This window comes from Prosopis cineraria, unplaced genomic scaffold, assembly GCF_029017545.1.
Source record: "Prosopis cineraria cultivar Desert tree isolate PC_DT_omini unplaced genomic scaffold, ASM2901754v1 PC2, whole genome shotgun sequence".
NCBI classification, from domain to species: Eukaryota; Viridiplantae; Streptophyta; class Magnoliopsida; order Fabales; family Fabaceae; genus Prosopis; species Prosopis cineraria.
In genome coordinates this window covers 13,637,063-13,650,828 of record NW_026555333.1, presented here as the reverse complement: position 1 = coordinate 13,650,828, position 13,766 = coordinate 13,637,063, and the positions used below count along the sequence as shown (strand labels likewise).

Genomic DNA, 13,766 nt, shown 5'->3' with positions numbered 1-13,766 from the left:
TTTCAGACTATCTCTCGTTCATGACTTGATTTATACATTTGTTATAAAAATATATGAATATGCAAAACAAAATCTCAAATAATTCAAACCTTTTTTCAAAACACTTGGCAATTGCGGAAAACCTTGACCTTTTAAAACAGTGAAAATCATTATATAAAAATAAAAATAAAATATAAATAAGGCATCAAAACATAGTTTATAAATAATCGTGAGCCAACATTTACTCACTACATAGTTTATTTAAAAAAATACCAAAATTAAAATAAATGAAAATTATATTATGGAAAAATATTCATTTAAATTTAAATATATTTAATCTATTACAATTTTGAAAACAGAATGCAAAGAGCTAGGGAGATTTGAATAAAAAAATAAAAGGAAATTTCAATTGGGACCAATAAAAAGAAATAAAAATTAACTATTGATAGCGCATGGTTCACTACACTGTAGAAAAACAGAAAAAATAGTGCAATGGCATTGTGTGTTTATACACATGAGAATACATTCCATGAGAATACATTCCATGATAAACAATATTTAACCCTTACCTACTCAATTATATTTAACTCTCACCGAGTAACTCTAACAAAGCTTGAAAGGCACACCTATTGTTTTCATAATAGTAATATGAGGAATGAATATCTGATAAACAAGAGACTTGTAAAGATGGCAATCATCATAGCAAGCCAGCCACCAACTTCCTTTTATCAAAGACTTGGAATGCAACATAACAATAGACATCCTACCCTTTACACCTTTCTTCAGACAACAAACAATCATGAATCATTTCAAACCAAACAAAAGCAGAAGTTTCACCAACCACTCGAAATTCCCAATTCTTCAATCATCCGAAGCTCAAGGAGCAGACAAGAAAATTAAGAAGCTGACTGAGTGCGTCTAGATATGAGGGGTGTTCCTCAGTTTTGAATGCGAAGATGGCAGAGACAGTACTAATGGAGGAAGGAGTTATCAGGTTGCTTGAGAATTGAGAAAAGGGAGAACAGCATCGCACAATCACAGTGAACGAATGAAGGAGATGGCAGAAGATGCAGCGGACGGACACGGCGACGATGCGAGATAAGAAGAAGAAGGACAGGTTTGGTTTTGATAGACCCACACAGAAGTATGGGTTCGAACGGATTTGGGACTGCCTCTTCACTAAACTTCTATTGCCTTTCCCCTCAAAATCCTTCAGCGTTATTGAGGGGCTGGTCAAACGGGTCGAGGGTTAGAATCAGCTTACCGGCCATCTTTGATAATGACAGTCTCACGTGGTGAAATTTAGATTAGTCGGATAATGAAACTCTCAAATTTCCAACACAGTGGAATCAAAAAAATCTTTCTACGTCATCCCAACGAGCTTATGATTGGACTTTTTTTTTTTCTGAAAACAATTAAAAAAAAAAACTAGTTTGCGTGGGATGGAGGGTAACGTGGGAGTTTCTGGGAACGAGCACGGAAAAAGCCTGCTCTTCTAGCTTCGGGGAGAGAAAAAAATATGATTTTATTTATAGAATATTTATCAATTCTCTATATTTCTCTTTATATTTTTATCCTATTAAATGCTTTAAGTAAAAATATTAATAAGAAGATTTAAAAACATTTATTAAGAATAAATATAAAAATTTGTTAAATTTTAAAATAAAATTTATAAAATTTAAAGTTTTTTTTAATTTTAATAATATAGTTAGAAGTGACTTACCAAGGAAACATGGATTGAATTTTAAAAAATAGTATACACTCCTGCCGTCCGCGCACACACTCCATGGCTCATCTATATTATCTAAGTAATAAATGAGGTTGGACATATTTTGCTAAAAAAATTAGGTCAGACATATATTAATAAATATAGATATCATTTATCAATATATGTAATATATTAATAACTAGTTTCATATCTCTAAAAAAGTTTATCATTCATGTTTTACCTTGAATAAATACATGTCATATAGAATAGTCTGGAACAATCTATCCAGTAAAATGAATAGTTTTGAGTTGTAAACATTACAGAACTAAATATTCATTGAAATTTATAATTTGTAATATCACTTTAAAAATTAATCAAAATAAAATATGTATATATTTAATAGAATAAAATTAAAAATTTATTAAAATTTTAGAGAGACAATAAATTTTAAAATTTTAAAACGTGTTAGACTAGACTTATGAAAATAAATGGAGTGAATAAGCATTCCATTAAATTTTCTACTCTTCAGTTCCTTTCATTATTTTTTCTTTATTTTTCACTCCCTTTTATATATATCATCATCCTATCAAAAATAAAAAATATTTTTTTTTAGTACACACGGCAAGCATGAAGCTTGAAAGGACACTAAGACTACTAAGAACTCTACAAAAAAGCTACCTAAACATTACATAAAAAGAAAATAAAGCATCCACAAAGATTGCGCTACAACAGTCCATTACAAGTAGAAGGCATTTCATATGAAGAATGACAATAGCTTTGGCCACACCATGGGCACTGCTTGCAAGCATATCCGCCACTAAAAGCTTTCTCTGCAAGAATGTGAAATCTAAATATCCTAGTCTGAAAAAACTCTTGTTTGATTCAACACATTCCTAACAGTATTACTGGACCTTGTCTCCCTCATCAACGTGTCGATAGCTTCTAGAGAATGAGAATCAAAGAAAAGCTAGAATTTTGAGAATCCTAGCATTTTACAAATCTCTAGACCTATTCTGATTGCAAAAATTTCAACAATAACAATATCCATGGGCCCAAAATCTCTTTGAAAACCTTTGATCCATGTCTCATTAGAATTACTGATCACTCCACCACATGCAGCTTTGTGACTATTGATAAGAGGTGCATTGACATCGACTCTAATATGATCTTTAAGGCGGAGGACTCCGAACAACATGTGACCTCACCAAAGGATGAAAGATCCTATGCTTGAACTTGGCATTTACTGATTCCTCCAAAAGCTGAGCAAATACAGCATGTATGGTTTTTCTAATTGAAACAACTCTTTCGCCAAAGATCTTTTTGCACCTGGTAGTCCACAAAAACTGGCAATCAACACTAAAAACTTGAGCCCAAAGCTATTGTTGAAAATAGCCATTTTCAGGGTTGTGATCGAAGTTGCATCTGAGCCATACCTATAAATCACTAGAAAAGAAGTTGTGAAGTAAAGTGGCATTTAAAAAATTGCACTAGATAGATTTTGCTCTCTCACAATCACAAAGTGTGTTATGATGCTCTTCTCGCTATTACACTAAAAAAGATACAAGTTATCTCTAATAATCCCTCTCTTATTTCTAAGAGAGTTTAAGAGAAGTCTCTCACAAGTCACTTGCCAAAAGAAGATTATGACTTTCTCAAGAATAGACTATCTCCAAAATTTAACCTACCTAGAGTCAACTTGGTTAGTTCCAATCTCTGAATGCACTCATAAGCAAACTTAACAAGAAAACTAATGCCAAGGGAGTTCATCCTACTATACATATCATCACCTTCAAACCTTAAGGGAATAAATTTTTTCTAAAACATTAATGGCATGTTGGGATAAAGAGTTGTTTCATCTTGAGCCGCTTGTCATCGTTGGCGATGAAGTCTTTGACCAAAGCTTGAGGATTACCTATGTTGCCACTCCTAGTGACACAGGCAATTAAAGGTCCTTAAGAGGGTTATTTGTAATAGTCCTCACCCTACTCCACTGGAGTCTTTTAAACTGAGCCTACCCACATCATTGCAGTGGAGGCTAGCTTTTTTCAAGATGATACTTAGGTTATTTCTCATCTTACCAAAGAGGTCTTTTGGAGCTTTCCCAAATTTAAACCTTTAACCTCTACCACCTTAAGGAAATTAAGGCTGAGTCGCCTCTTTTATGGGATGAGAAATAATCCAATTATCACTTTAGAAAAAACTGGGCCCATTATGCGAGTGGTTAAGGTTCTAGTCTAATAGATCTCTGGAAGGGTAGGGTGAGGATTGTTACATGAAAGGCGCCTTTTATGTAACAACCCCAACTCACCAAGGGCCTCTTCTCCTGCACTTTCACCGTGCTGGACACACCTTCCTTAGGCTCCACACAAGACAAATCCTCTTAACAGAGTGTCAGGAGACAAGACTTTCCCACAATAGTATGTGGGATTATTTTTCTACAATAAATACCGTGAGGAGAGCCTCTCCAAGCTTGATCCTCCAACCTTTTCTACTTAATAAAGTTAAGACTGAATTTGATACCACTAACCCAACTTAGCTCAGAAAAGGGGTGAAAAATGAGAAATTAGGCTTAAAGGGTTAAGCCCTTATGGGCTAGGCCATACAGGCTGAGCCTGCTCGTTTTTTTAAATTTAATACCTCCTTTTTATTTTTGAAACTTATATAAACCTTTCCTAAAATGAAGTCACAAAACACAACACATCCCTTCTATTTTTAATATTTTATTCTCAATAACATTAAACATTAATGCACATTTTTTTACCTTTTCATTTATATTTTAATTTAATTATTTATTATGTAAATGTATTTATTTAGTACTTTTTAAAAAATTAAATACATAAATTAGCTAAAACAATATTCAAACAAGCAATTCAAAAAATTTAAGAAAAATTTTTATAAAAAAATTATGAAATGAGAATTTAATATAATAAATTACTCTATATAATTTATGTTTATTTTTTAATTTCATTAATTTTAACACAAAAATTTTAAATTTTTTATTTCAATATTGACAATCTTAATTACTTAAAGTTTTTAAAATTGGGAGAGAGGGCAGACAATTATATCATAAGGATAAATTAATAATTTTAAAAATTTTAACATAATTACAAATAAAAATTTAAGTATTTTAGAATCTTCAACAAAATATTTTTAATAGGTTAAGGATTTGATTAAAGTGTAAGCTTTAAAAATAGGAGGGAGATCTTTGTAATTTTAACAAAGACAAAAGTTAGGTCACTGTATTTTACCCTAATATTGATAATAATAGTTTTTTATAGAATAAATAATCTGTAAATAATACACATATCTTAATTTAATTAAAAATAAATATATTAAGTATAGAAGGTTAAGTGTATACATTTTTTCCTATACTAAATACATATTACCTATGAACTGATTGATATTAAAATATATTTTCCTAAAAACAATATATACACATATATAAGCAAAAAATAAAAATAAAAATAAAAAAGGCAAATGTTGATAAACTAAAAACAGCATACATTACCATTTCATGGAATAAATAATAGATCTAGAAATTGGATAACATAAATTCACTCACTTGATTAATGTTTACATAACATAATAACAATCATTTGATTTAATTAAACAGTTGTTAGAGATCTTATTACATAATACCTAAAAAAATACTAAATATCAAATATTTGAAGGAAACGTCATATGTGAAGAGTGTTCGTATCATGAGTATTGTTTTGAATTTTTAAATAAAAATATATCTTAATAATTTTTAAATATAAATAAAATTCAATTACTATAATTAATTGGCAAAAAAATCACTATAATTAAAATACTGAAGTGAGTAGATTTATGTCACTCACTATATTTAAATACATAAATTAATTAATCAATTCACTAACTAATTTTATAACAGCCCATATCATTATATTTGATTAAAAATTCATTAGCGACTAGTGACTAAAAAGAATGGTGAGAATATTGGTTTCATTTTGTTGGCCAAAAATTGATATTTTACTTCTTTTTTTTTTTTGGGTAGAAGATTTTACTTCATACCTAGTGTGCACTTGGTTTTTAATTTATTAAAAATTTATTCAGTAAAAGTTCATTTAATAAAAGTAAAGTCAGTTGTTATAATAAAATTTATATTTAAATATATTTTTTTAAAAATTAGTTTGATATGCTAAAATTGTTTGATTTATCATAGTGAAATGTGTTTTTAAATATATAATTATCAAAAAAGATATTAATTTATGATAATTTATAATTTTTATTATATAAATATAATCTATTTAAAATATTTAAAAAATGTGATAAAGATTTTAAATAATAAAAATTTTGATCTATAATGCTAAAATTTTGATCTCTAGCTATTTATATTTTTTTAAAAAAAATGTGATAAAGATTTATAATTTTATTATATATTAATGCTAAAAATTAACATGATTGATTATTTAATTTATAATGTTTAAAAACTGATACATAATAATAATAATTATTAATTATATTTTTAATAAATTAATTATTTTTTAAATAAAAAATAAAAAATTAAATTTGAGGTAATATGATTAAATAACATTTTACTTTTTAAATTTATTTTTTAAAAATTTTAAATAATTATATTTTAAAAATTTATTTTTAATTACTGTTTGAATGAACTTTAAGAATGTAATTTTACATAAAATATTTTATTTAATAATTTTTAATTTTTTAAAAAATAAAATTTTATTTTTTAAATATAAAACGGAAGAAAACCAAATCGGCGCTCAATTAACATAATTACATAAATATTGCGTTCACGTTGTGAGGTTGCACTGCGAGTTTGGCATAGTGCGTATTTTTCTTGTTTAATCATAAAATAAACCAAAAACGTAGAAACTCGAGCCACAGGGTGGAAGACTCTTCGCGTATTACGGGGGAGGAAAGGAAGAAGTATCCGAATTCACTTTTACTCGTTTGCTTTTCATTAGAACATTCCCTTCCTTATATGAAGAATCTGGTGAAGAATTGAGCTCACGACGAAGGACTTAGAAATGGCCGGAAGGATGAGAAACGAGGCAAGCAGTAGCAGCAACAGCAGAACGGAAAGCGTCGTGGTCGATTGTGGAAGACGTCGAAGCTCTTGCGGTTACTGTAGATCCCCTGGTGGCACCAGCATCTCTCACGGTTTGTCTCTTCCAAATTTTGATCGTTTTCATTTTTTATTTTCCCCTTTCATATTTCGGCCGCCCCGGTTTTTTTCCCCATTCAATCGGTTCCCGAATTATCGGTTTTTATCCCATGAAGCTGTATTCTTGATGGGATTTGGTACGCCTGTAAATTCGTTTGCTCAACCGACTTGTAAGTGTTAGAATTTGTTCCGCCATCCTACCCAAAACAGAAATGTGATGAGAATAGTTGCTTTGTGGAAAATTATTAACTTCCTGGATATGAAAATCGTTTTTATCAACTTTTCTCCTAGAAAGTCTTTCGATTTAACTAAGGACACAATGCATCGGATTAAAGCTTGGGTAACTTCGAACAATTTTTTTCTGTCATAAATTTGAACATTGGAGGTTACGCTTGCAACGCCTAAGGTTCTGGATGGCACTAATTGCTAGGAGTACCTGAGGAGTTTCCAAATTCACGTACGACTCTGTTTACATGCTATTTCAGAATAAGGCAATGTAAAAACAGCAGTGTTCTTCCTGAACTTTTTCTCTAGTTGGCATTATGAGCCAGAACTAGCTTCTCTTTCAATTAAGCTAAAAATAGAACGAGCCTGGAAATCACTTGTATCCTGACAGTGAATTCACGCTCATGCCTAGATGATTTATAACCTTATTGTGAGAGGTGAGACGAGTCACAGTCGCTAACCACCTTTATATCAAAGGTTAGTAGTGGTCAAGATTACAACACTTTCTCGATGCAATGGGAGGATATGAAGTGGGGATTTGTGGAAACTGCCCAATAGCTACTTATAAATGTGTGAGAGCAAATATACTGAATATAATGTCTCTGTGGAGCTAATACTTGTTTCAAGAAGAGGGACGAGCATCTTGTCACTTATAAAAATGAATCTTTAAGGTTACAGATTAATTTCTTTTTAATAAGAAACACGGATAAAAGACTTTGTAAAAATTGTAAGGTGGTTCCTGGGGATATTGTAATGACATGACACAGGATCTTTGTCATTGATGTGTGTATTATGAGTAAAAATCAAAAGCGTTGAGAAATTATAACTTCAAGGATTAGGTGGTGGTAATTAAAAGGAGAAAAGCGAGAAATTTTTAAGAGAAATCTTTGAGCCAATGGAATTTGAGAGTTTTGAAGAAGTGCTAACATCTTGTGGGAGGATATGATTGTGAAGGTGAGGAAGGTTACAAAAAAAGTTTTGAGAGAATCAAGAGGTTTTGGTCCAAGAGTTAAGGAGTCTTGGTGGTGGAGTGATAGTGTATAGAAAAAAATCAAGTATAAGAAGGAGTGTTTCAAAGCCATCCATTTGTATATAATGATGAAACTTGGGAAAGGTATCGTATGGCTAAAAGGAAAATTAAGAAGATAGTGAGTGAAGCTCGTTCTAGTCCTAGATGTTTTGACTAAGCATATTCAAAAGGAAATTGTTAAATGCATGCTTTTCGCAGATGATGTAGTTTTTATTGTGGAGATAAGAGAAGAGATTAATTGTAAACTTGAATTATGAAGGAGGACATTGGAGTTAAAAGGCTTCTATTTGAGTAGGAGTAAAACGGAATATCTACATTGCAATTTTGATAAAAGGTCAACGAATAGTAATTTAGATGTGAAATTGGGTGATCAGATTATACCTCAAATGGAAAAGTTTAAATATTTAGGAGTAATTATTCAACATAGTGGGGAAATTGATGGAGATATTACACATAGGATACAAGTTGGGTAGTTTAATTGAAAAAAAGCTAAAGGAGTTCTTTGTAATCGTAGGGTATCTAATAAAGTTAAAGGGAAGTTTTAGTAAATTGTTATAAGACCAACAATATTATATGGTAGTAAATGTTGGGCTTTAACAAGACAGCAAGAGCATAAAGTTGGAGTAACAGAGATGAAAACGTTGAGATGGACTTGCGAATATACACATAAAGACTAAATCCGAAATGAGTGCATACTGAAAAAAGTGGGCATCGCACCTATTGAAGGAAAAATGGTAGAAAATCGTTTGACGTGGTTTGAACATATACAAAGAAGACCATGAAAGGCACTTGTAAGGAGAGTGGAATAAATAATTTTGAGTCCTATCAAGAAAGGTAGAGGAAAGCTAAAGAGAATACTTTTAAAAGTTGTTGATCGAGACTTTTTAATTAATAATATTTTTAAAAGCTTAATAAATAATAAAACACAATGACATTATATAATCCATGTAGCCAATCTCACCTAGTGAGATAAGACTTGTTGTTGTTATTGTATAATGTCTCTGTATTCTGGCCATCTTACTATAATGGAATTATTTTTGCTTTGGAAAAAGCCTGTAAATGCAACCTAAGAATCTTCTAAATTAGTTTACACTTTCATTTTCCATTCCTGCAGGCTTGTGGGCACAAAGCCTTACAGTGAATGATTACCAAGGTTAGTGCATATGGAATTTTACTTTGTGTAGCATATTTGGTCCTTTTTATTATTGATTTGCATACAAACATGTAAAGGGATCTTTGCACGCACTTGACAATTTTCACAGTTCTCCTCAATCTCATCCTAAACTACTAGGCTTAAATAATTTCTTTATCATAATTTGAAGCCTGGTCTGGGCCTAATATGTTGTAGCTATATGGTATGGTTTAGAACTTTCTGTTGCCATTACATTTTCTTGCTCAAATCAAGAATGATGCAATTGCGTTCAATAATTTTCCTCTTAAAACATTTTGCTCACGTTTATCGTGCCATTATTCTGGTTAATGTAATGAAGTCTTCAGGACAGTTCATAATGTTTCAAATTTTTCCGTTGTTCTTGGAGAGATGTGATGCTTAGCTTTTCTCATTCTGCTGATCATGAAAAATGGACATTCTTCAATCTAAACATCTAAAATCTGGAATGGATTTGCTTTTATGACTTTGTGTTGTGCAATTCAATTTTATAGTGTTTGGTTTTGATAGATCTTCTTGATCACGGTTGGAGAAGATCTGGATGTTTTCTTTACAAACCAGAGATGGAAAGAACATGCTGTCCTTCTTATACAATTCGCTTGAAAGCTAGTGACTTTGTTCCTTCTACAGAGCAACATCGTGTATCTAAAAGGATGCAAAGGTATCCTTCTTTCGTCCCAGAGCAAGTAATATTAAATTGACAACATCAAAATTGTTTTTATTCTCTAGTATGTAGAATGTTTATGAGTATCACAGGAGATCTTAACCTATTATTTAAATAAATTAGAAAATATGAGTTCTTTTTATGTTCCGTTTGGTAACATGGAAGAGTTTTTCGTGAAAGTGGAAGTGAGATGGAAATGGGGTTTTAAAACATGTATGATATGCACAGGAAAGTGGATCATTTTTTATGGAGGAAGTCAGGGAAGAAGTGGATTCCATTGGTATTGTGATGAAAGTGAGTTCCACCAATTTTGATGGAACTGCATTCTTTGAAGAAGTGATATCCATTATACTAAACAACCAATTTTTCAGTTCCACTTCCACTTCTCCAATGTCAATTCCATGCTACCAAGCAGGGCATTAATCCATTTTTTTTTAATGCGTTTGTGTGTGTTTCCTGGAGGGAATGAGGAGGAGCTTCTTTCCTCTTTTCTGCTTCACTCAATTGGTGTTTTTTGATGGTTGAGTGCAATGGGTTGAATATTATCTTTTGAGGGCCATTTATATCACTTGATATTTCTACCTTCAAACATCTTGCAACTGTTATACTTCTTAATTTTCTATTAATTATTTGAGCCTAGGTTTCTAGATGGCAAATTGGATGTCAAAAAAGGTAATGCCTTGGAGCATCCAACTTCTTCTAATGAATCCAAAAGCTCTGTCCAACATGAGTTCTCGAGCCCCGTCTCAGAAGACCCCCTCTCTACCTGTAATGAAGAGAAAAATGAGATTGAGAAAGTTCTGCGCTACTTATCAGATCAAATTGGTGATGCAGTCTGCATGTTCACTAGTAAGGGAGAATTTCCCTCTGGTATTCAGTTACCAAAAGCTTCAGTCAAAAAAGTTTCACCTGGTAAAAGGAAGTTACTAGTTAATGGATCAGAAGATCTCCTATTCAGTTGCAACATAGCATTCCAAATTGCAGCTTCTATAAAGCGAGCACAGTTAGGTGACAAAAATGCCCATCAATCAAAACTTACAAGAGATTGTACAGAAGTGAATGACTTGTCTCCTAAAATTATTGCTGAAAAGTTGGCAACATCTTTAGCTCAAACTTTAAAATGTTCAGATATATCTATAAGATCTTGCAATGGACATATGAATTTTTATTCCTCCACTAAGCAAGTTTCCTCAAGTGAAGGTGCTCAAAATGCTTCGGCTCCTAAAAAATCTGGGATAAAGCATGGGAGCGAAGGAAACTGCTTGAATAACCCTCAATGTAGTCAAGTGAAAAGCCGAAGGCTTGAGCTTCGCTTGAAAAGATCAAATTTTGATCCAGAAGAATTTGCTTTGTATAGAAGATATCAGCTCAAAGTACATAATGATAAACCAGACCATGTCACCGAGAGCTCATATAGGAGGTTTCTGGTTGATACTCCATTGTCATATGTTGCTTCCTTTGGGGATGGCACAGTTCCTCCTTGTGGTTTTGGCTCCTTTCATCAACAATATTTAATAGATGGCCGATTAGTGGCAGTTGGTGTCATAGATATCCTCCCAAAATGTTTATCTAGTAAATATTTGTTCTGGGATCCTGACTTTGCCTTCTTATCTCTGGGCAAGTATTCAGCACTCCAAGAAATAGGTTGGGTGAAAGAAAACCAAGTTCATTGTCCCAGTCTTCAGTACTATTACCTTGGCTACTATATTCACTCTTGCAGCAAGATGAGATACAAAGCTGCTTATCGCCCATCAGAGCTTCTATGTCCTCTTCGTTATCAGTAAGTTATTTAATCTGAATCCTTTAAGAAATTTGCTATTTCATCATGATGTACTTCTTTCATGAATATCTATAGAAGTTACTATCTTTATCTCAAATTGTTGTGGTTGCTTTTCAATATCTCTGCCATGGTTATCAATTCATGCCATAGCTTGTATTCCTTTGTAATGTTGTCAGACACTGTATTTTTAATTGTAGATTATGCAAAATGATCAACACGTGCCATCATGATCTTCCAGCCTGTAGATGTGTTATATTGACCTTGCTTGCCTCTTGGATTCTGATCACTTTTTGTCGGCATCCTTTACTGTGTTTCGATGAGGCTGATGAGTAATGCGTGATCTACAGGTGGGTTTCATTTGATATCGCAAAGCCTTTGCTTGACAGAAAGCCATATGTTGTTTTATCAGATTCTTCCATTGTACAAAATGGAGGGTCGTCCCAGCCTCAAGGTACTGAAGATGTTTTGGAAAGGCATCTTGATGTTGACCAACAAGATGCAAATGATGTTCCTATGGATGAAGATGAAGAAATGGTTGAGTCTGAATCGGAAGGTTCTGACGATGAGCCTGGTGCAGAAATGACCTCATACAGTGACACGGACGGTGATGTCAGCAAAGTTTTACTTGGGTTGAATGATTCTCGCTTGAGATACAAGGTATGACTGCCGAAGTCTTGGCCTTGGGTGCATGAATACTCTGAACCCAGATATTCCTCTCTCTTCCTGGAGCTCAACGTACTTAAAAATTCTGAAGAAAAACTGTAGAAAATAAATTATTAGTTATTAGTTATTTTCGATCTGTGGAAATCAGTTTGGTGTTACTCTTATATACCCTGTGGAACATATGTATGCAACAACAACTAGCCTTATCCCACCATAGCGTTGTATAAATTGATATTATTTAAAACAAACCAATATTTGGTATCATATAATTTCTTTACGAAATAAACTGCTCTGGGATAAAGGTAAGCTTCTGAGGGGGCTAGTCAGTAATCGCATATAACTTGCACTAAAACATCTAGCATAAACTCCTTGTCTCAGCCTTTTGCCCTTTAACTGCTTTTATTCTCTTGCCCCCCTGACACACACTCCTTGTATATGAAGGATATGCGAGGTGCCTTTGGTCCGGAGGACCAGAGTTTATTGGAATCTCAGTTGCGGAGATACAAGAGGGTTGTGGGTCCAGAGTTATGTGAGCGAATGGTCTATTCACTGGGATGATCTTGAGATATGGCCTTAGAATCGTGAAGACGACTGCACATAACTCAGGATGGAAGATTATCATTTAGATAAAAATGACCCATGTATGCCGCAGTTGATGCTCGATCACCTCTAGGAATGGAATTGGCGTCACAACAAATGAGGAAATGGCCAGGAAACTCTGTTGCTAATTTATGGATTGCTTTATCTTTTGGTGTTTTGTTTGCGTTTCCCGTATGATAAAGTCTTTGCATGTATGTTCTTGCATTCTTTGATGACATATCTTTACCGGCAAAGTGAATTGCAGATTGGGCTTTGGATTTTCACCAGTTAGTTGCTCAGTTTAAGCAGTTTATTAGCTTTCAGATTCCTGCAAGTTTGCTTCCTATCAAACCGGGTTGTGAGAGGTAGGATTAATCCTATCTTATTATGGGAAGGAACAGGTTCCAGGTAGATTCGGCCCTTTGGAAACTTGATAGGTTCCTGGGATGTCTGATATAAGAAAGTAAAACTCCTTAGTTGCCCGGAATAGACAGGTTTAATCCTACTCCTATAATATATAGGAATAGGATTAATCTTCCTCCACTGCTTAAGAGAGAGAAAAGTAGTGCGAAAATTATTTTAAAAGACTAGATATAGTGGCGCTAGCAGCAATCAAGGTGGCCGGCCTTGAACATGGAAATTAGAAACTAGGGGCCTTGACTTCAAAGTCAACATCAACTGGCACCACCGCACTAGCATTGATATTTGGATCCAGTCCACCGTTACTTCTATCTTCTTTTCCAATATCTTTGGCAAAGGTAAAGACTTTTGGCATTAATGCCTCAAGTCTAAATACGAATCATGAACCAGTTGATAATTTGCGG

General features: G+C 33.0%; 1 protein-coding gene across 2 annotated transcripts; it reads left to right on the top strand.

Annotated features, from left to right (window-relative positions):
- The first annotated feature begins 6,503 nt into the window (after window positions 1-6,503).
- LOC129303347 (arginyl-tRNA--protein transferase 2) lies at window positions 6,504-13,226 on the top strand. 2 transcript variants are annotated; one of them, XM_054942617.1, is made up of 6 exons: window positions 6,515-6,829; window positions 9,203-9,241; window positions 9,767-9,917; window positions 10,561-11,700; window positions 12,048-12,357; window positions 12,805-13,226. In XM_054942617.1, exons 1-6 carry the CDS (start codon window positions 6,697-6,699, stop codon window positions 12,919-12,921), a joined length of 1,890 nt encoding a protein of 629 aa, XP_054798592.1. In that variant the 5' UTR covers window positions 6,515-6,696; the 3' UTR covers window positions 12,922-13,226. The 2 variants fall into 2 exon arrangements, with proteins under 2 accessions (XP_054798593.1, XP_054798592.1); XM_054942618.1 differs by lacking the exons at window positions 12,048-12,357; window positions 12,805-13,226 and adding an exon at window positions 11,898-12,041 and having other exon boundaries at window positions 6,504-6,829.
- Window positions 13,227-13,766: the final 540 nt, after the last annotated feature.